The sequence below is a fragment of the Suncus etruscus genome, chromosome 3 (genome assembly GCF_024139225.1).
Source record: "Suncus etruscus isolate mSunEtr1 chromosome 3, mSunEtr1.pri.cur, whole genome shotgun sequence".
Taxonomy (NCBI): Eukaryota; Metazoa; Chordata; class Mammalia; order Eulipotyphla; family Soricidae; genus Suncus; species Suncus etruscus.
Genome location: NC_064850.1, coordinates 61387788 through 61409241, shown reverse-complemented (window position 1 = coordinate 61409241; position 21454 = coordinate 61387788). Strand labels below are relative to the sequence as shown.

Below are 21454 nucleotides of genomic sequence, written 5' to 3'. Positions count from 1 at the left end.
GAGAGAGAGAGAGAGAGGTAGAGAGAGAAAAAGAAAGAAAGAAAGAAAGAGAGAAGAAAGAAAGAAAGATTTTTATTTAAAGAAAGTTTTTATTTAAATACATTATAGAGAGATGTAAGGGGAAGAGGAGAGAGAGAGAGAGGTAGAGAGAGAAAAAGAATGAAAGAAAGAAAGAAAGAAAGAAAGAAATAAAGAAAGAAAGAAAGAAAGAAAGAAAGAAAGAAAGAAAGAAAGAAAGAAAGAAAGAGAGAGAGAGAGAGAGGGAGGGTGGAAGGAAGGAAGGAAGGAAGGAAGGAAGGAAGGAAGGAAGGAAGGAAGGAAGGAAGGAAGGAAGGAAGGAAGGAAGGAAGGAAGGAAGGAAAGAAGGAAGGAAGAAGAATAAGAAAGAAAGAATGAATGAGAGAAAGTTGTGTTTGATCGGAGCCAAGAGATAGAACAGCCGTAGGGCATTTGCCTTGCAGTAGACCAACCCAGGATAGACCCAGATTCGATTTCTGGCATCTCATATGGTCCCCTCAGCCTGTTCAGGAGTGATTTCTGAGTGCAGAGTCAGGAGTAACCTCTGAGTGCTGCTGGGTGTGGCCCCAAAACAGACAAACAAACAAACAAAAAGAGTTGTGTTTGAAAATATTGGCTTTTCCAAAGTGGAGGAAGTCGGGGCTGGAGAGATAGCATGGAGATAAGGCATTTGTCTTGCATGCAAAAGTCTGTGGTTCGAATCCCAGCATCCCATATGGTTCTTTGAGCCTGCCAGGAGCGATTTATGAGCGTAGAGCTAGGAGTAACCCCTCAGTGCTGCTGGGTGTGACTCAACAACAACAACAACAACAAAAACAAACAAAAAACAAAAAAACAAACCGAAGTGGAGGAAGTCAAGGAGGAAAAGAGAAATACATATTCAAGAGAGAACATGGATTTGGGAAAAGTTTAATAAAAATATTTTAATGCAGTTTACATTCATGAAAAACTAACAAGCATTCATCTGTCATGCTGGAGTTTTTACAAGAAAAAGAATCTATTTCACAAAAGTTAACTTAATGGCATTGAAATAAATTAAGAAAGTTGGGCTGAAGAGACTTTGCAGCAGATTGGATAGTAGGCTCAGCTGAGGGACGCCAGCTGGAAACCACCTCATTCCTTGAGCACCACCAGGAGTAACAGCTGAGGGCCGAAAAGAAAAGAAAATAATTTATATATATATATATATATATATATATATATATATATATATATATATATGTATGTATATATAAAATCATGGCCTCAACCGTTCACTAACAGTAGGGCAAACCACAGTGTCAAAAATGGAGAGAGTCAGAGATAGAGAGACAGAGACAGGGAAAAAGAATCATAGTGAAGTGAAATGCCTGCTCCAGATACAGGCAAGAGAGGGTGGTAGGAGGGAAAGAGGGCATCAGGGAGGGTGAGAGGGAACTGTTGACATTGGTGATGGGAAATGCGCACTGGTGAAGGGTTGTTATACTAGTGAAGATTGACAGTAAGTCAATCATGAACAACTTTACCTGTGCGTGGAGGAAGAGGAACTAGTATGAACAACCTTATAACTATGGTGTTTAAATTAAGTAAAATAGAAGAAGATAAGAATTTTTAAACACACTGCCTTTTCTGTGCTTGAATTATAAATCTTCCCTATTGTTATCTCAAAGCTAAGAAGTGAAGTCTAAGGAAACATCTTTCATATTTCACATGCTACAAATAATGGTGCATTTCTCAAAACATTCTGGCATTAACTAATTAACAAATCATATATATATATATATCCCTTTAATCACATATAAGAAAATGTATACTTACGTTCTGCTAAATGATCATTTTTTTAGGGTTATGTCTTGGAAATTATCTTTGTATAGATGATTGTCCATTAATATTGTTCTGTAATTTGATGAACTGAAAATTAGGGAAATTGTTTTAAATAGGTATATTACAAATGTAGTAACTTTTGACATGAAATTTACTAAGAATGATTCCATTTACATGAGTAGAATTCTTTGTCAATTCTGTTTTTTCCAGGTGGAAAGGGTGAAATGTTGAAGTATTGGGGTTTTCTTTTAGACTATACCTGTGGTGCATAGATCTTGCCCTTGCTCACAGGGTTGAGCAAGACTTCTGAAGGGGTGCCTAGCACTGACCCCAGGAAAGGGTATACTGTGGCCTGTGAGCCTCTCTCCAGTCCTTAACCAGTTTTATGCCTGACTTTGAACTTTTCTTTTAGCATCCCTATACATATATATATATTGTATATAGACACATATAACTAAGGAAAATTCATTTATTCATTTTTAATAAAATATTATTCAATAGAGATGAGTGAGAGATAATTATGTCTATATAATTTTTCATATTTGAAAGAAACATTTTATCAGTTACCTATTTTAGTGACCCTAAAATAACCATTTTAAAAATATTCTCTTTGTAGATACATGGAATATCATTATTCTTGTTTATTTTAATAATGTTTGTTTGTATATGCTTTTATCAGATGATTACAAATTAGAATAAAATTAAAAAGTAAACAATGGAAAAGCTTAAAATTAGATTTTAGATCATTTTATTATTTTTTTCTACTCATCTCAATAAAGATTTCTTTGGAAAATGCAGTGTTAGAAAGTTAAAGGCAGAATGTGATCACATTGTTATTTTGCATTTTCTACTTCTTATATAAAAATTTTACTACCGAGAGGCCTGTTTTGTAAAATTAAGTCATATTTTAGAAATTTTTTTGGAAAATTTCTATATATTATAAAATAAAATTAAATATATCAAGTTATTTTAGATAATATTTTTACATATATTGCAAATATTAAAATCTAAAACCCCACTTTTTATGTTTAAAAGGGAGGCCAGGTTTTGGAGAGGAAGTTTTTATTTTTGTGCAAGTTATTCCAATTAGGCAAATGATTCATCTGAATCTTAAGATGCCTGGCATTACTCAGTAATTTATAGAAATTAAATAATTACAGAGAGAAAGAGGTAAATATATTTTCACTGAAACTGAATTTTTTTATTGAGCAGTAAAATATTTAATAAAAGTAATCTGTAATTTATTACTACAAAGGTATCTGAATCTTTGAGTTAAACAGTGAAGAATTGTTGAGATCATATTCTCAGCATTCAGAAAAAATAATATAATATAAAAACATATAATGATTCACATATAATAATGGGACATAAATTACTTTCTGTATTTTTTCTTTTAGTTTAAAAGTAGTGAAACTACAAATTTAGTTAATTCTGAAATAAGGGAAGTAAAAGAAGAGTGACATATTTTTATGTTACTTGATTAGAAAAAATAAAGCTCATAAAATAGATATAAAGTTTGTATTAGTTTTTCTGGAATATTATATTTTTGAAATAATCTTGCTTAATGTTACTTTTAAAATGACTTTTAGAAAATTCTTTTTCAGGAATAAGTATAACAAGGATCAGTAACTAACCATAAATTTCCATCTTACCTTTCCTACTGTGCATTTCTATATTTCCTCTCCTTGCAATACAGTATTAATAACAAATAAAACTCTTTTATTTGTAGTAGTGTGCAAGTATTCATTTTTTAACTAATCTTTAAAAACTTCAGCATGAAATTACAAATGGAGAGAAACAAACTTCTATTAAAGAACGATTACATTTTAAAGTTAAAAAAATATTCTTACTAGCTGAAAATGTTGAACTTGATCAACATATGGCACCAGCTAGCCTCTTCCCACCCTGTTCTTTTGTTATCTTGTTATTGTTACAAGGCTTAATGACAGTTGTAAGCCACATTCTCGTTGTGGGGGTTAGTCCACCCTGGGGAGCAGAGGAGGAAACAGCAGCATGGATTATGGAAATATGGATTGATCTAAAAAGAGACCTCTGGAAAAGAATGGGACTCAAAGAACATCTAGGGAAGACCGATGAAAAGATGATGGAATATGATTTGAAAATGATCATTTGAAATCTTTCTTTTCATCCCCAGCTGCCATGTTTGGGAGAAAAGGAATGCATTTGTATATTGAGAGGGAGTTGGAAGAGTTGAGATGAATAGTATTATTTATTAACTATATTTTCATCTTGAGTGAGATAAGTTATGTGCATTTTAATAGGCTGCATATGTTAGGCTTTTCAAATTTTAATGACATAATGCTTGATATGATACTTTATAGAAATCCCTCATGTAGTATACAAACATTTGGCTAGTGTTTGGCCTTTATAAGATCTAATTTCAAAAATAACTTTGTGGTTGTTGTATATTATTTTAAGTAAATGCTGTAGTATTTCAATATGATTTAATTCACATTACTTTGTAGCTTTGTTATTCAGACACTGTTATATGATTGTTCACATGTATTTTTCTAAGTGTATTTCTAGCATTTCTCTTGTAAGCTTATACTAAGTAGTGACATATTTCTTTTCTTTTAGCCTATTTAACCAGAAAAGATTTGGGGGTGGATAATGCTTCTAATTTTGGTTACTCAGGCATTCAAATACAAAAGTCTTTTAAGTAGTTTCCTACCTCTAACTGAAATGGGGAGAAAAGCTGCATATGGCTTCCCACAACTGATACATGGTTGAATGGGATTCAGAACTTAGTCCTCTGGCTTTCTTGCTGTGCTTATGATGGAAAGGTGAGGACTCAGGAGAGAACTTTGGGAACTTCAATGGCAATGGCTTGTGGAAAGGCAGGAAGGGGCCTGTGAAGAGGAGTTGGAGTGATCGGATAGTGCAGGGGGTTCCATGCTTACCTTTCATATGGCTTTCCCAGTTCAGGTTGCAGCAAATGCTTATGGTTGCCCTGAGCTATGCAGAAATAACCTTTGGCCACAGATCTAGGTATTCATGAGGTTTGGTCCCAAAATGAAAAGAAAGAAAAGAAAGAATAAACCTAGGAGAGCCAGATAAATGGATACAGATTTCTAGGGAGGATTCCATAAGAAGAGAAGAATGAACCATAGTACAACTGGTAAGGTGCTTGTATGTGGCCAACTTGGCTTCTATCTCCTGCATCTGTATGGTCCTTTGAGTATTGCCAAGAATACCGTCTGAATGAATAATCAGGAGTACCTCCTAAGCACCACTGGTGTGCCCCCCAAACAAAAAAACAAAAAGAAAAGCAAAGAGAATGAATATTTGACTTCCTCAGATTAAGGGGCAGGTCCTCTCATCTTTGAATCTTATATAAGATGCTGAATAAACAGACATTGAATGAAGTTTCACACATTGCACAGAAGTCAACTGTGGCATACTGGAAAGGGGGGTCTCAATGAATGTAGAGTTAGAAATACCCACAGGCAGAATGTTGAGAGTACTCAAATGCAAGGTGCTGTATATACTTTCAAGAATGCCTTCAGTAACTGGATGGTTTGTTCATAATTTTTGTTGACCAAAGGCTGATCTAACAGTAAAATTTGCCAGCAGTCTCCTTTTCCAAATAAGTCACTTTTCTAATTATTTCACAATTTTCACATATTCAAATCCAATATTATGTTGTAACAAATAATGCAGTATGAACAGGATCAAGATATACATTATAAAGTATGAAATAATTTATTCAAAAGAATTACTAGTTCTTCACTGAAAATCAAGTAATAATAATAATAATCAAATAATCATATAGATGGTTTCAGGTTCTTTAAACAAAACTATTTTTTAAGAGACCAGGAAATTATGTTTTCTCTTTATGGTCACTTGAGCCTATGTGGGCATTCTTGGAGTGATGAAAACTCAATGCTATTTGGTGAAGCCTGTTTGGTGACTTTTGTGTGTGAAAAGAGCCAGTGTTCACTGCTGATTTTCTTACAGAAAAAGTTCTGCCTTACAAGAACCAAGACCAAATTTGGCACCTTCACTTTTAATCTCAGCAAGTGGCCAAAGATTATATCAGCAGATTGTGAACTGAATTTACTCTAAGAGGTGCATGTTGTGTAATGGGTGGGGCAGAATAAGCTTGTACACTGAGAGTGCACATGTTCTTTTGTAGAACTTTGGAAACGGTATTATAAAAGGTAACTTTGGACTCAGATTTAATAGACAATAAAAATGATCTATTTAAAAATAAACATAAAAGACGTTATTTATTTATAAAATAAAATTCTTGCATAGGATGAACTAGAAATTCAGAAAAAATCAGAAGCCCCTAGAATCTTAATATTTCATTTCTAATTGCTCTCTTTATCTGAATTAGGTTTTATTTGAAGTACTTAGTTTCTGCTTGAAGGTGATTAAAAACATCTAACAAAGTTTGTTGAATAGAATTGCTCAAAGTTATTTCTGACATGTCTCATGTCTGTCATTTGAGCTAATTTTCTCTTGTCTCTATTCAGCTATATTCTGACACTTGAATCTTTCTTTAGATTTACACAAAACCTGAGATAATAAAATACTTTCTTAACCCTGAATCCATCTGTTATCTACAATCTTGTTTAACTTCATCACACTTGTATTACTTTGGTATTATTTACCCATGATGCGACCCTTGTTCTGATATGTAACACAGATTTTATTTTAGATTTTCAGTAATATACTTTAATTTTACTATTATACTCAGCTGTGAGAAAATATCAGCTTAAATCCTTCTTTATGTTTGTTATTTGAAAGGAGTTTGATGTTTGCTCTTATAGTCAATCTCAGGTTTTCAGTAGTAATCATGAAACCTAGACTTAAGCAATGTTACCTTCTCTAAGACTGAATTTGAGGGAATAGAAAAGCCTCAGGCAAGTAAAGTTCACATTGTTTATGAAATGGTATGCCATCCAACCTCCAGTGATTTCTTTGCATCTTAGCCCCCTTAATTTTTTTCCTCCTTAATTTTTCCACCTGGTTGAACTTTGATTCTAAAATATTAAGTATAACCTTTACTCTATATAAATATGCATGTATGTGTATACATATAGATATGTAAATATATGTGGATGGAGGCCAAGTAGATGTAAGATTGAGACTAATTATGTATTAGAATCTTAGTGCCATATGTAGGGTGGGGAAGCTTCTATCTTTAGAAGCTTTGGTTCAAATCATAACTGCTGACTTGGTGACTTTGGACAAGGTACTTAGTCTCCTTAACAACTATTCCACGCCCCACCACCCAATGTAAATGGGAATTAGATACGGGTTGTTATGAGGATTAAATGAAATGATATACTTACAAGGTGTTTAGGTCATAACTGGACCCAGAACAAGCAATTACTTGATCATATCTTTATTTAGGAAGTAATCAGAAAGGAAACACGTCAATTCTTAAATGGCACTTTCTTGAAATGTGCACCAAAGCCACTTGGTTTTGATGGTCCTAAAACAATTTACTTTCATATCTATTCTACACATTTTTTTTTCAGAATATGGATGATCATTAGGGAAACTTCAAAGCTGAATAAAAAAAAAACCTCTAGAGATTTGGATTATACAATTTTTCACTTGGTCATGCTAGTTTTAAGAACTAGGACTTACTGATTTGCTGTGACTTCATTGGTATTAGTCACTGACTATCACCAGTAATTATAATGTCAGAAGAAGTCATATACTATATACTCTGCATCTAGATATGAATCAGTAGGAAAATCAACACATATTTTTATCTTTGTATGAGAAATTTAGTTATTTTTATCCTTGGACATGTATATTTAAATTCAAATCTCATTTCTTTTCTCATTTTTTGTCATCATCTAGGTTGAATTCTTTCATGGGCCAATTTATCAATGTCTCTATTTTTCTCTTGTATGTGTTGCCTTAAAAATTATTGTTTCTGGGTCTCATCAGAAACAGTTTAGGGCTTTTCCCTGGAACTTCACTTAGAGATCACTCCTTTTAATGCTGGGGGGAATCTTGTGGGGTACTTGGGATTAAATATAGATCAGTTGTTTGCAAGGCAAGTGCCTTAACCATTGTGTTCTCTCTCTGTCTCTTACTTCTGTCTTAATTTTGTGCCTTCTGAGTTCCACCAGTGCCATGTATTAATTAAGGTTACCACTGCTCCATGCTTCTCTTCTGACTTCCCCGCCCTTCAACTCTTGCACTTTTAAACTTGATTCTGCAGACTGTGACAGAGTGATTGTTTTCAAATTTAAACCCAGGTATGTCCTCCATTGCTTTAAATCCTTGAAGCCTTCATTTCTCCAATGTAGGGTGACAACGATTTATTTATTAATTTATTTTTGTTGAATAATTTATGTGTGGTGAAGTGCAGCTCTTCAGTGTTTCTTGCAGAATTGAGATTTCTTGAAGGATGAGACTATCTCTGTCATTCTGGAAAGATCCCTCTTGTCCTTTCTGGTGTCTATGCACCATTCCACTGACCCCAGAGCCCAGGGTACCACTGTTGTGGTTTATAGTACAATAAATTATCATCTGGATAACTTTGAAAGAAAAAGGAAATGTTACTGATATTCTGCTGAGATAGTTTAAAGGGTTTTGGGTAAACCAGGGGAATGTTTCTCTATTCTTTGCTAGTCCAGACTTTATGGGTTTAATTGGAGGCTTGTTTAATATTCTTCTTTTCATTGAACAAGCCCCCTTTTCTTATATCCTTCATAACCTTGTTATTGTTTTTTCTTCTCCTAAACCTTCCTTTGAATTTTTTTTTACTGTGATGGGAAGACTGCCCTTACCTACTCTGTGACTCCCTCTCCTCATAGTCCCATGTGGCCAATTTTCCAGCTTCTACCTTCTACTATTCTTCAGAAGTTGACTCCTTGATTTGAGTTACCTGTCTATCTTCTGGTTATTTTTCCCTTTCTCACTAATTTTCTTTTCATGTATCATTTTGTGATATTTATTGTGACCACAAATTAAATATTTACTAAACACTATATGTGTATTATTGAGTAAACAGATCACATTGGGCTTGTATATACAAGTTAGTACTGATTAGACTTCATAGCTTTATAAGTAGTATTCATAGAAAACTTTTTTTAAATCATGGGTGATTATTTTTTTAGATTTCAACATTACAACATGATTCTCCTTTCTACTAAAGGATCTTGTAGGCTGGATTGACCATGAAAGCATAGAGGAATAATAAATATATCATTCCTCTAAGACTATAATAGCCATCTAAGAATATATTTTCAAATATATTACTTAATATATTGGTTCTCTTATTTATTCTCTAAAATTCATGCTTTTATTACTTTTAAGACATCTCACAATTTGTCAGCTTTTATTATGATTTATTATAGGGTTCTCTGACTAGAGATGCATTGGTAATTCTGGCACAATTCTGACCTAATTTCTATACAGAATCAGGAAAAAAAAGAATAGTTAAAATTTATCATTTTGGAAACTATCAAACCTAAATTAGTCATCTGTACACAGCAGTCATTTTTTAACTTTGTGACCTGCTGGTAAATGGACAATGTTTGCATGAAAATAACAGAAAGATTATCTCTGTGTGACCTATAGATGACGAACAAGCGAAAGATTATCTACTTGTGACCTTGGGATGGAGAATGAGAGAAATAATATGAATCTGGCAGCTAATTAGACTGGGAAGAAAAGAAGATCAGTATATTGTGTTTTAATGTTTCTTTTGGTTTCGGAAATTTTATTAGATTAAAATGAGAATCTAATATTTAAAGAGGCATATGACCATAGAAGTACAATTTGATAGTTTCATAAAAAGCATTTGGGGTGAATTACCCTGCTGGCATAGCAGTATTTTCCTTGAAAATTTGAAATATCCTGTGAGTTTTCCCTAGAACATGCTCAAGTGTCCTTTGGGAATCTCAATTCTGCACTAGACAATTTGATGGTAATTAAGTATCTCAGTATATGTACCTTTAGAGAAGAGTATTTTATTATTCCCATGCGTAAGGTATAAATAGATTGATTACATGATATTAGTTAATTATCATTTCTTTGGGGAAGTAATCAAAATTTAAGTAAATAACTTTTAAAATTATGATTTTTAGTGAAATTTTAGATTAAGTTGACAAGTTGACTTTGTTGTTGAAAATTTATTAGTTGTTATTTAAATGAATAAAAGTAATTTTTAAGAAATGCCCTTATGTCATAGTGTACTACATTTTCCTTAAGATTGCTATTTAAATTTAATGTTTATTTGATTAAAATGACTATGAAAAATAATACATAAAGTATGATGCTTTACTCAAGAATGTGTCATGGTTAATAAAAAGTGAATGAATTTGAATTATGACTCCTCGTTAAGGGCTAAGCTTAGCATTGATTACTATTTCTGGTACTATGATTACTTTAGCAAAGACTGTGATCTTCTGGCTAATTAGATATAATGGGAAACTAAGCCAAGGAGGCTTTTGGGAAAGGCTTCTTCTTTGATAGGAACAGAACAACTGAAAGAGACACATTTTATCACTAGACACCTTGACTTCATCTGACAGGTTAAATTTAAGGAGTTCCTTTTGTGGCCATTAAGAGAGTACAGAACTAATACACTCAAGGCATCAGATGAGGATGAGATTCCTGGGTCCCTGAAAGAAAGAGGAATGAATAAGCTCCAGAGAGTCTTTTCATAGATCACACTGAAAAAGTATCAGTATACAGTATTAAGTATACTTAATCAGTTAAGTATGACTCTTAACTGATTTTATTTTTTAATTTTAGATGCTATTTAAATTAAGATAGACTCAAAATCCTCAGGGGTTTCTACAAGGTAAACAATCAAATGGGCTTTACCACCTTCCCAAGTGATATTTACATCTTTGTTCTAATTGTGTCTTTCCTTCCTCTGAGAACCTCTGGGAAAAGATGGTTTGGAAATTAAATGAACAGGATTTGATGAATGATTGATCATATGTGGGAGTTAGGAAAAGGAAGGTCTAGACAATGACCAGAATTTTGTCCTGGTTGACTTGCTGCTGCGATTGCAGCTTATAAGGACTATAACAAGGAATGACTTCAGTTTTGTACATTCTGAATTTGAGATTTATGGGGGACAATCAAACCTGGTACCAGAAAGAAGTTAGATGAATAGCCTTAGCATTCACAGGAATATTTTAAAACCCAATGATATGGTAGTTGTAATTGAAAAGATAGATGAGGTTTAGAGCACAGATTAGCTTGCCTCGGCAGATATGCTTTATTGAATATGGAAGAAATGGATATGTGGAGCCTTAGACAACCATTATTTCAGTATAGAATATGGAAGAAAGAGTTGAGGGAAAACAATTATTGATATTGTCATGAAATATTTTATTTTATAATTTTCTCAGAAAATTTTTAATATCTTTGTAGTTTATTTAACTTTAACCCAGAAAAATAGTTAAATAGTTGTTAAAAACTAGATTTTGTTCCTCTTGTTCCACTTTTATTTGATCAATTTATAATTATAAGTGGTAACCTCATGGGATATAGAGATAATAACAAATCAATTTATCACAAAGCTTACTTTTAAGGAAAATTATGTAGAATAAAATAAAATTCCAAGAAAAAAATCTCATCTATTCTTGTTCCCAGTAATTTTATATGATAGTTTATATTTTGGGGCCAAATACAAGTATATGTTATTGCTCCTTGTATTTTATAATACTGCATTTTTCTGTGATTTCTAAAATTTGTCAGATATTTTTCAATATGCTCTTTATATAAAATTAATATTTTAAAAAATTTAAAGAATTTTTAAAACTCATTTTTTTCATTGAGGAGATTGTATTTCTTGAAAAAGAAAGCCTAAAAGATCATTTCTTCACATGTATGTTACCAAAAATAGGTGAAAGTATTAGGCCTTATTAGACCTTAATATTGGACTTTAGACTTTCAATAGACATAAAGGTACAATTTTCAATTAGTTGTTATTCTTGCTAACTGGTCCAAAATGACCTAATTGTAGGTGTTGTATTCCTCCATCCAACACTTCTCTCTTTCTCGAATTCTATCTTCCATTCTCTCTTTCTCTCTTTCAACTTCTGTTTGAATTGCACCTGTAATTAAGGAAAAGGACTCAGCTGAGGCAGTTAGGTGGGACTTCAGCGATTGATCTGTGTAAACCCTGCTTCTACTGTCAGGGGAGTAGCAGTCAACTGCTGAGCTGCTTTGTCACTGACATAAGCTGAGAGAGGATTTTTTTTGTCTATACTGTTTATACACTAGTCTATAGACCTGCTGGCTGGTTGAATTTTAAAGAGTGCGGAGGTTTAAAGACTTGTCCCCTGAGGGATGCTTCTGCCAGTTGGGAAGCGAGCTGAGGCTGTTTTGCAGAAGTGTGTGCCTGTGTGTTGCTCGTGGGAGAAGGGAAGGGGGAGGGTTGAAAGGCCGAGCAGCTAACTAGAGAGCTTTCTTCCTAATTTGAGTTTAAAAATGGCTATGAAACATATTACAAATTGGGCTCGAGTCAGATGCTGAGAGCGAATATTTGAAAACTGTACTCTTAGTGAAATTATCTGAACAATGTAGAGAGGGGATCTCAGCAGTACTCTTATGTATAATAAAAACGGTGGCAGATCCTTTGCACAGCACAAGATAAGGATTAGCAATGGTCAAATGAACTTGTGTTTGTAATGAACTGCTTTCAGTATAAGTAATTTTAATACTTTCGATTTATTGACCCTTTTAGATGAGAGCGAAATATTCTCTGTAGCAAAACATAGTATTTTTTTAAAAATAAAGATGGCATCAATGGATAACTTTCATAAAGGTACATGTATATAAGTAAACTGGGATACTATTAGAAAGGCAGAATGATTTTATTTTAAAGATGCCTTCAATACTGACTCTTAAAGCATCTATAGGCATGGACATCAAAATTTGATAATATTTTATTTTTAAATTGTTAGCTATTGCAACATTTATTTTAAGAAAATAGAATTCTACTTTTATACAAATACTACTTTCCACATAAACTTTAAATATTTAAATACTGATATCTTTGGATGAAATTTTATTGCTAAGCAGGTAATAGTTAACTTTTGGGTGGGGCAGGGGTTGATAGAGGGGAAACATGATTTGATTATTGCAATATATTTGCCCTTTTTCTTCTTTAATGGGAAATGTGCCAAATCTCATCTTTGTCTTATAAAATTACCTAACTTTGAACTTCTCCTATAATGTTACCTTTGATTCTAAAAATTTTTTATAATCAAGTTATTTTTATGTTATTTTTAATTCAACAATATAGTTTTTATTCTGTTTGTCAAAAGCGTAACAAGGAATGCCATCTTTGTTATAATTGTTAATATTTGTATGATGAAATACATTTTGGAAATCATTTAAGATGACTGTAAAATTAATGCAGATATTAAAATTAATACATTTTTATAATCAGACATTGTATATCAGGAAATTCTTAAAGGAAAGCATACAGGATAGGATCTATGTTGCTTTAAGTTTCAAGGCTTTTTTGTAAAGGATAATCATTTCTTTAAGAAGGTTATTTGATATAAAACTTTGGGTTGTTAAACTAAGAGTTGAAGCATATAGATGTTTTTTAGCAATAGAAAGTCTTTAAACTTTGTTAAACTTACTAAGAGTTGAGGTCTAAAGATGTTTCTTTAGCAATAAAGTCTTTAAAAAACAACAACAACAAAACATTTTACTATGGGACACGTAGAGTTATTATACCTCTCAGTAATTCATTCAGCTGCCAATTTCATTCCCCTTTCTTTGCCTGCATTTTAATTGAAACAACATTTATATTTTTGAGCCAGGATCTGTCAGAAGTCCCTGTGGCTAGTCTGTGGTACAAGTAGCAGCAGACGTAGCTTACCCATATGGTGCTGTGCTTCTTGTAAAATCCATATGGCCTTGTTGAAGGGAATCCCAGCGGGGATGTGAAGGGTGTTAATACCCTTCAGGCCAGGCCTTTCCCTCCTGGGGCTCTCGTGGCATTGTCAGTGCAATCTGCCAAAGCACAAACTTAATTCCTTTTTAATAATCAATTATTTTAGTCGAGAAACCTCTGCTATTTTTCTTAAGGGGGGAAAAATACAACAAAACTTTTCTCCTGGAAAGTGTCTCTAGAAAGTTTAACTGCATCTTTAAAATATTCTAAGGTTGTTTTTATTTGAAATTTCAGGAAGTCCTACAGAGTGTGCCGAAGTTTTGTTTCCCCTTTGACATCGAAAGGTACAGTATGAGTCATTAAAAATCACTTTAGTCATCTTAGGAGGCCCCCTCAAGTTTTTATGTGTATTTAAAAATTTTCAATTAAGTAGACTTTCTCATCACTGTTTCTAATAGGAAAGATCAGAGGTGATTCAAAAGTAAATAGCATTGGGAATAAAAAAGTATTTGAAATCATTATGTCTTTTTTCCTCACCTATGTTCAGTTAGAAGTCTGAAGATTCAAATTATTTCTTTTATTCTTTAGATAGTGATCAAATTATTATGTTGCAAAAAGAAACAGATAATATTAATATATCTTTCATTGGAGTTATAGAATCCCATTTAAAATTATATATACATATATATATATATATACACACACATATATATGTATACATATCCTGGTTTCTATCTCATTTACTGTAATTGAAAAGACCATCTATGTGCTACTGTAAAACTCATGGCTAGTTGTCTACCAAGAATAGCTTTATAGAAATAGTGTATTATGATGGAGGGTTGCAGAGAAATCTAGCAGTTTTGAAGATCTCATTATATTTGTATTTTACTGAATACTGAACGAACATGGCATTACTTGTATATAGTTGGAGTTTCACAAAACATATAATACTTTGAGCATAGTTACAATTCATTTATCATTTTTCTTGTTATTTTCACACTCTATTATGAGTTTTTTAAAGAATATCATAAAATATATTAAATGAAGTTTTATTTAGACATTTTTTCTTAAAGTGAAAAACCTAAGATTTTACAATATTATTTGGAATTATGGTCCAATTAAAACTGATACGCTAATGGACATATCTTGTTTTATGTTCTTCCTGGGAAGCAGTTTTCAGACTATAGCAAGGATAAAGTAATGAAAGAACGGTTAAGAAAGTATCCTGTACTTTGGGCACCAAAGGAACATTAGGTACTGGAAGTTAGTTTGAAAGTTTTAGAAAAACTTTAAAAGCCTCTCACACTTGAAAGTGTATTTTTTGTAAAATATTCAACAACTAAAGTTACTGTTTCCTGACAAAAGTAATATTTTGCTGTTGACACACTAATTGAAAGATAATTTATTTCTTTTTACACATTCAACAATGTTTTTATAGTACCTTATATACAGTGTGACACACACAACAGTATTATAATGTCTAATTAAAATCCTTCGTATTTAGTAAGCTTTTTGTAAAAATTGTATTTTTTAGTTTGTATTTGTAACTTTATTCCAGAGTATCAGTAGTACTAGAAGAGAATACTGAAAAAATATTACTAGTGTTTTTGCATATGTATTAGTGGGTGGAAATGTCAACAGAAGCAGCAATTAAACGGATTTGGTGGTAAATGCCATTTCTTTGCTCTCTTAAGTGTCTTCAAATAATTAGAAGAGAGAGCATTGAGCATAAGAGTAATTATGTCTAGCTTCTTACTGCTACTGTCTCAGTTATATTTTCAGGATTTATAAAATATTTTTAATGCTTTTAGGCATGCAAAAACTCATAGTAAAATATTTTATGATAGTTTAGGAAGTAATTGGGATATGCTTATTTGTTCAGCCTATAGAGCTTATTTTGATGCTTGACTCATAAATTACATATTTCATAGTTTTAGAACATGGTTCTAGCTTTCAGAATCAACCAATTGCAGAGGCCTGTATTGCATATAAATGTTTTGCTTTTGCTTCCTTGGACAAATCCTCATGTAATGTTTTATAATATTACTATATTTTAGAGTGTCACAAAATCAAGTTGGGCAGCACTTTACCTTTGTACTGACAGACATTGAAAGTAAACAGAGATTTGGATTTTGCAGACTCACATCCGGAGGCAAAATCTGCTTATGCATTCTAAGGTGAGTATTTATAGTAAAAATATTAGACGTACAGATTAATTGTCTTATTTTTGTATTCTGTATTGCTTGGCATGCTTAAAATATGCCTACAATTTTTGTTTTTTTCTATACCCTAATATATTGAAAATTATTTTTTTCTTTTATCAAGTGACTTAAAAGATTTATTAATAATAGTAAGATTTTTATTAAGGGAATTTATCTTACAGATTATTTTTTAGTTTATTCTTGAAAAAATAAATACTAAGATATGTGTCCAAATAATATAGGTTTCACATACTGAATAGTCAAAAAATTAGATGAATGTGTACTTTTTTCTATCATTGAGCCAAAACTTGGCAATTTGGAATTAAACTGCTACCCTAAGGCAAAGATTAGAAATCTGTGGCTCACATAAGCAATATAATAGTCTCATTCAAGTGGACGAGATTAACCATATGAAAGGTGGGTGAATTGTGGAAACTGAACATTGATTAGAAGACAAGCTCCTAAGAAACCTGAGGAAGTTGGCATTATATTTTTGGAATGACGTGTGTATGGCTTCTGCCACTGAATTGATTTGACTGATCTCTCCATGCTGTGATACGCATTTTATTCCACTTTATGGCTGGATAATATTCATAAAATTCCATGTGCAAAAGCATACATATGTTTCATCATTCATCCATTGATGGACTCTGGTCACAGTTTTATGTGCTAGTGAGGAAAAGAGTCACTTCTGGAATCAATTTTCATCACAGGTTTGCAAAATGCTAGCTAAAGTGGTCTGATGGCACCAGGTGTGCTAAAGATCAGTCCCATTCCACTAGCCACACTTAAGTGCCCATTAAATAGGGCGTCTATTAAAGATTTTTTTTTGAAGTGTTTACTACCCAGTGTCCTGAATATTACCTGAGAGAAAAGGCCAAGCTACTCATGGGTAGATACGTAGGTATGTGAAGTAAGAGCTTTAGTGCTTAATTCTACACGAGGACTTGGTAGGTGCTTTCCAAGGACTTATTGCACCACTTTTTAACTTTGACCAACATTTATTCAACATTAAGTATAGAGTGTGTTTAATAAAAATGATATTATAAGTGGTTCAGGAAAAAAAGAAAAAATAATTCAAGACAGGAGTGTTTCACGATATTTTGTTTAAACACATGATGTTTAAGCAGTTTTGGAAGATGTTTGCAACCTTATGCATTTTGGGGGTGCAATTATTGCTAAAAGTCACATTCTGATTTCTTTTGATAAACGTGAATATTTGCAAATTCTGGTTCTGCATTTCCCAGTTGTAGCCATAATCTAAACCTGCCTGTAGGTTTAAGCTTGAGTCATGCATTTGCTACTATTTCTAGTTGTCCTGTTCTCGTCACTTGTGTGATTTGATTGAATAGTTAGGAATGTAATACTTATCTGACTGAGTTTTCCAGTTTGTTACAAAGTGAAAAAGAAGCATTTAAAAGGCTTAGCCCCTATGATGTCACTTCTGTTCCCCCGGGACACGTTAGAAAAAGTGGGTATAGTGCACTTAGGTGGTGGGGTGCGTCAGTAACCTTTTATATCAATAACATAAGCATTAATAAACATTAACCTTAAGGCCAGAGCGATAGTACAGCAGTAGGGCGTTTGCCTTCCACGCGGCTGACTCAGGACGGACCTCGGTTCGATCCCCGGCGTCCCATATGGTCCCCCAAGCCAGGAGAGATTTCTGAGTGCAGAGCCAGGAGTAAACCCTGAGTGTCACCGGGTGTGGCCCCCAAAACAAAAATAAATAAATAAATAAATAATAACCTTATTCTAATTATGTTACCTAAGATGTAATAAAATATTTCTATTGTATTTGAGCCATTTCCAGTGGTGCTCTAGCTTTATACCTGGTTCTGCTGCATTTCAGGATCACTTTTGGCAGGGCTTCAGGGGGACTTTATATGATATCAGGAAAAATAACCTGGGTTTGCCTTGTGCAAGACAAGTGCTGTACCCTCTGTACGATCACTCCAGCCCCCAAATAAAAACTTAAAGAATGCTTTTCTATACAGGCTTGTCAGCCTTATGTAATGCACATGGGATTAGCTTCCTTCTGATCTCTATTGATGAATCATACTATTCCATGAAAATAGAACTCTGAATTGTTAACATGATATTGATATTGGTCGAAGTAAATTATGTTAAGTACGTGTATATATTAAAATAAATAATATTTGACTATCACCATATTACAAGAAAGCATTGGTATAACATTGTTAATGTTTTTCCTATGAGGAATGTAAAGAAACATATCAGGGAAATAACCAATCCCAAAGGCAGAGGAAACTAAGCACTGGTCTTCAGTAAAAGGAATACTAGAGAAACAGAGGTATGGAATGGGAGGGGAAAAATGGGGTATTGGGGCAGTAGTGAAAGAAAGTGAATTATTTGCCCTGTTAGAAAGACCAAAGCTATACATGCTTTGAAAGTCTTTCTCTGCACTTGAAATGTTTTCATTAAAATACTGCATTTGGGGCCAGAGAGATAGCATGGAGGTAAGGCATTTGCCTTGCATGCAGAAGGTCAGTGTTTGAATCACAGCATCCCATAAGGTCCCCTGAGCCTGCCAGGAGCGATTTCTGAATGTAGAGCCAGGAGTAACCCCTGAGCACTGCCGGGTGTGACCCAAAAACCAAAAAAAATAAAATAAAATACTACATTTATAGAAAAGTTTCAAGAACAGTCTAGCAGATGTTTGTGTACATATCATTGGATATTAGAGTTTGGCAATGATTTGAATGTTTCTCTCCTCAGTCCCCTCCAGGTTCACACACATACAAATTCTTTATTTCTTATATTATTCTTGTTACCTGCGGAGACAATTGACAGTTTTTAATTTCAGAAACACTTGTATTTTCAGCTTTCCTCAGTGCTTCCAAAGTTCTTGATATTAGAACTCAGAATTTAAGAGAGGACCCTCTTTGCTGAGCAATCGTTGTAATATGCTGAGTATACTGAACCATTAATAATTGGCAAATAGGTCAGAAAGATATTTCCAATATGGGAGCAGATGCAGGGCATGTGCAAGCCCTGAGTTCAATCCTAGGCACTGCACAGTCCTGATATTTTCTTTATTACCCCACACCCTGCATAGACACTAGCTATGGCCTCAGTGGCTCATTGAGTCCTACTGACTGTGTGAACTAATTCTCATTAAAAATAATTAGCAAAAGTTAATAATTTTTAGGATAACTCCTATACATTGCTGATAGATTGTTCAATGAAATTTCTGGTTAAATTTAGGAAAGCCATTGTTGTTTAAAAATATTCACACGAATTATGAACTGTAACATTAAAAGACAAGTTTTGTACAGTATCTATATTTTCCACAACACATCAATATGTGGCAGAAAGATCCTAAAGCAGGTGCAACAGTCTGATTCCTGATCTGTGCCTTTCAAGCTGAAGGTTGCAGAACATGTTTACGTCAAAGGGCGGAAAAGTAGGGGAAATAGTATGCTGCTTGCAGGACTAAAAACTTATAATGTTTGATTTCAAAAACTTAAAAAAAATTCTTATGATTTATGTATAGTGTTAATGGTATGGTTTGGCTGTAGTTACTGCACCTTTACCTCAACCAGAAGCCCAAGACCCTCCACCATAGTTCTGATGACATTTTTAGGAAAATGACCAAGGAATACCCCTGGAGACCCCTAAGAACTTCCACTGCTAACCCTCCAAGCACCACCAGGTGTAAACACTGACTCCAGATCTGTTGGCCTGAGCAGTACCACCTTGCTTCATCTAGGCATTGAACTGTCCAGCCTGGTCGGTTGGAGAAGCCCTTCTTCTCCACCTCAAAACCAAAGGAAAGTTTAACATTATCTCCCAGATGTTAAAGACTTCATACTATCTTATTATTTTTGTTTGTTTGTTTGTTTGTTTTGGAGGGGGACAACCCTCCAGCGTTCATGGGTTACTCCTGGCTTTGTGCTCAGAAATCAATCTTGGCAGGCTTAGGGGACCATATGGGATGCTGGGGATAGAACCTGAGTGCATTCTGGGCCAGTCACGTGCAAGGGAAACGCCCTACTGCTGTGCTACCCTCCGGCCCCTACTTTATACCATCTTTTTTTGTTTGTTTTGTTTTGTTTTTTTGGCCACACCCGTTTGATGCTCAGGGATTACTCCTGGCTAAGCGCTCAGAAATTGCCCCTCGCTTGAGGGGACCATATGGGACGCCGGGGGATCGAACCTTGGTCCTTCCTTGGCTAGCGCTTACAAGGCAGACACCTTACCTCTAGCGCCACCTGGCCGGCCCCACTTTATACCATCTTGACTCAGTTAATTCCCGTATTGAGATTTAAGTGTCAGGAATATTTTCAAGAGTGGGTAGTTAAATGTGAACCAAATTATTTATGAGAGCTTATTTAATAATAGCTTTTTAATTTAATAAAATAATATTATAAATATTAAAATAAAAATAAAATAATAATAATAGCTTTTTAATTTAATAAAACAAACTCCAAACAAAAAGCCCCCAAGCAACCTCCCTTGGTAGGACTTTGACTGAGTAAGCATGTGGGGATGCATTTCCCTGTTCTGCATTAACCCCCTTTTTTGATGCTTCTGCCACAGAGGCTGTCCGATCTATTGGACTGGCACATAAGGGACTTGAGATATTTGTGGAATAGATAAATCAGTGATTGAATAAATATATAATAGATTATTATTTACATAGTATTAAGAAAAATCATATGCAATACAAGACTGGGAGAAATATTTATGATATATTATGAAAATTATTTTATGATACATTGTGTTTTATTCCATACTGTGATATCATAGTGGGACAATGCTACCTCCCCTAGGGTTTGTTTCCATTACTGTTTCTCTTCCAAAAACTCTCATTTAAAATTTCATTGTATAATTGAGATTTGTAGTAGAAGAGACTACAGTAAAACAAAACAAAACACACAAATAATACCCCAAAACTTAGAATTTGAGTATTTTTTTGAAAAATAGGAAGAGTGGAAATAAATAGACTTATTTAATAAACTATTCATAGAAGTAGTTGAGACAATCATGTCTCAATTAGATTCTTAGGGTTTTATAAACACTTAGAGAAGATGCGTATTCAAAGTATATATTATTGATTGTCAGAGTTTTAGAGGAATATTTGCATTTAACTTTGTGAGGTGTCCTGATTTTAGAACCCAACATTAATTCCAATTCTGGGTTCTTGGGATTCTTATAGTTTGATCTTTCTAGAGCTAAATTATTGTGAAAAATACCAACATTCTAAGGAAATAGAGTTTTTGCCTTTAATTCATATTTTATGACAATAAAAGTATTTGTTTGATACATAACAATAAAAAGAACCAGATAAATTTAAAAGAGAAAATAAGCCACTTATTTGAAACATAAAACATTCTTGTTTACATTTGATATTTCACTTTTTTCCTAAAAAATCAGATTTAGCACAGATATGATTTCCTTTGGGATTATAATGAAAATTAATTTGTTATATGTTTGCCTAAATATATTAACTTTTAAATACTAAAAATCAATTTGTTTTAGAAATCATATATGATATATAATTTTTATATTTATAATTAAAACATTGATATTTTAAATATGTTTT

The 21454-nt window shown here is 33.3% G+C and overlaps 1 protein-coding gene across 1 annotated transcript in view; it reads left to right on the top strand.

The window, feature by feature from the left end:
• The window catches only part of DENND1B (DENN domain containing 1B), a 206294-nt gene that overhangs the window by 53463 nt on the left and 131377 nt on the right, over nt 1-21454 (top strand). Inside the window, exons 4-5 of the mRNA XM_049769751.1 lie at nt 13979-14028; nt 15742-15861. Of these exons, the coding sequence (XP_049625708.1) occupies nt 13979-14028; nt 15742-15861 (170 nt within the window). The remainder of the gene's footprint in view (nt 1-13978; nt 14029-15741; nt 15862-21454) is intronic.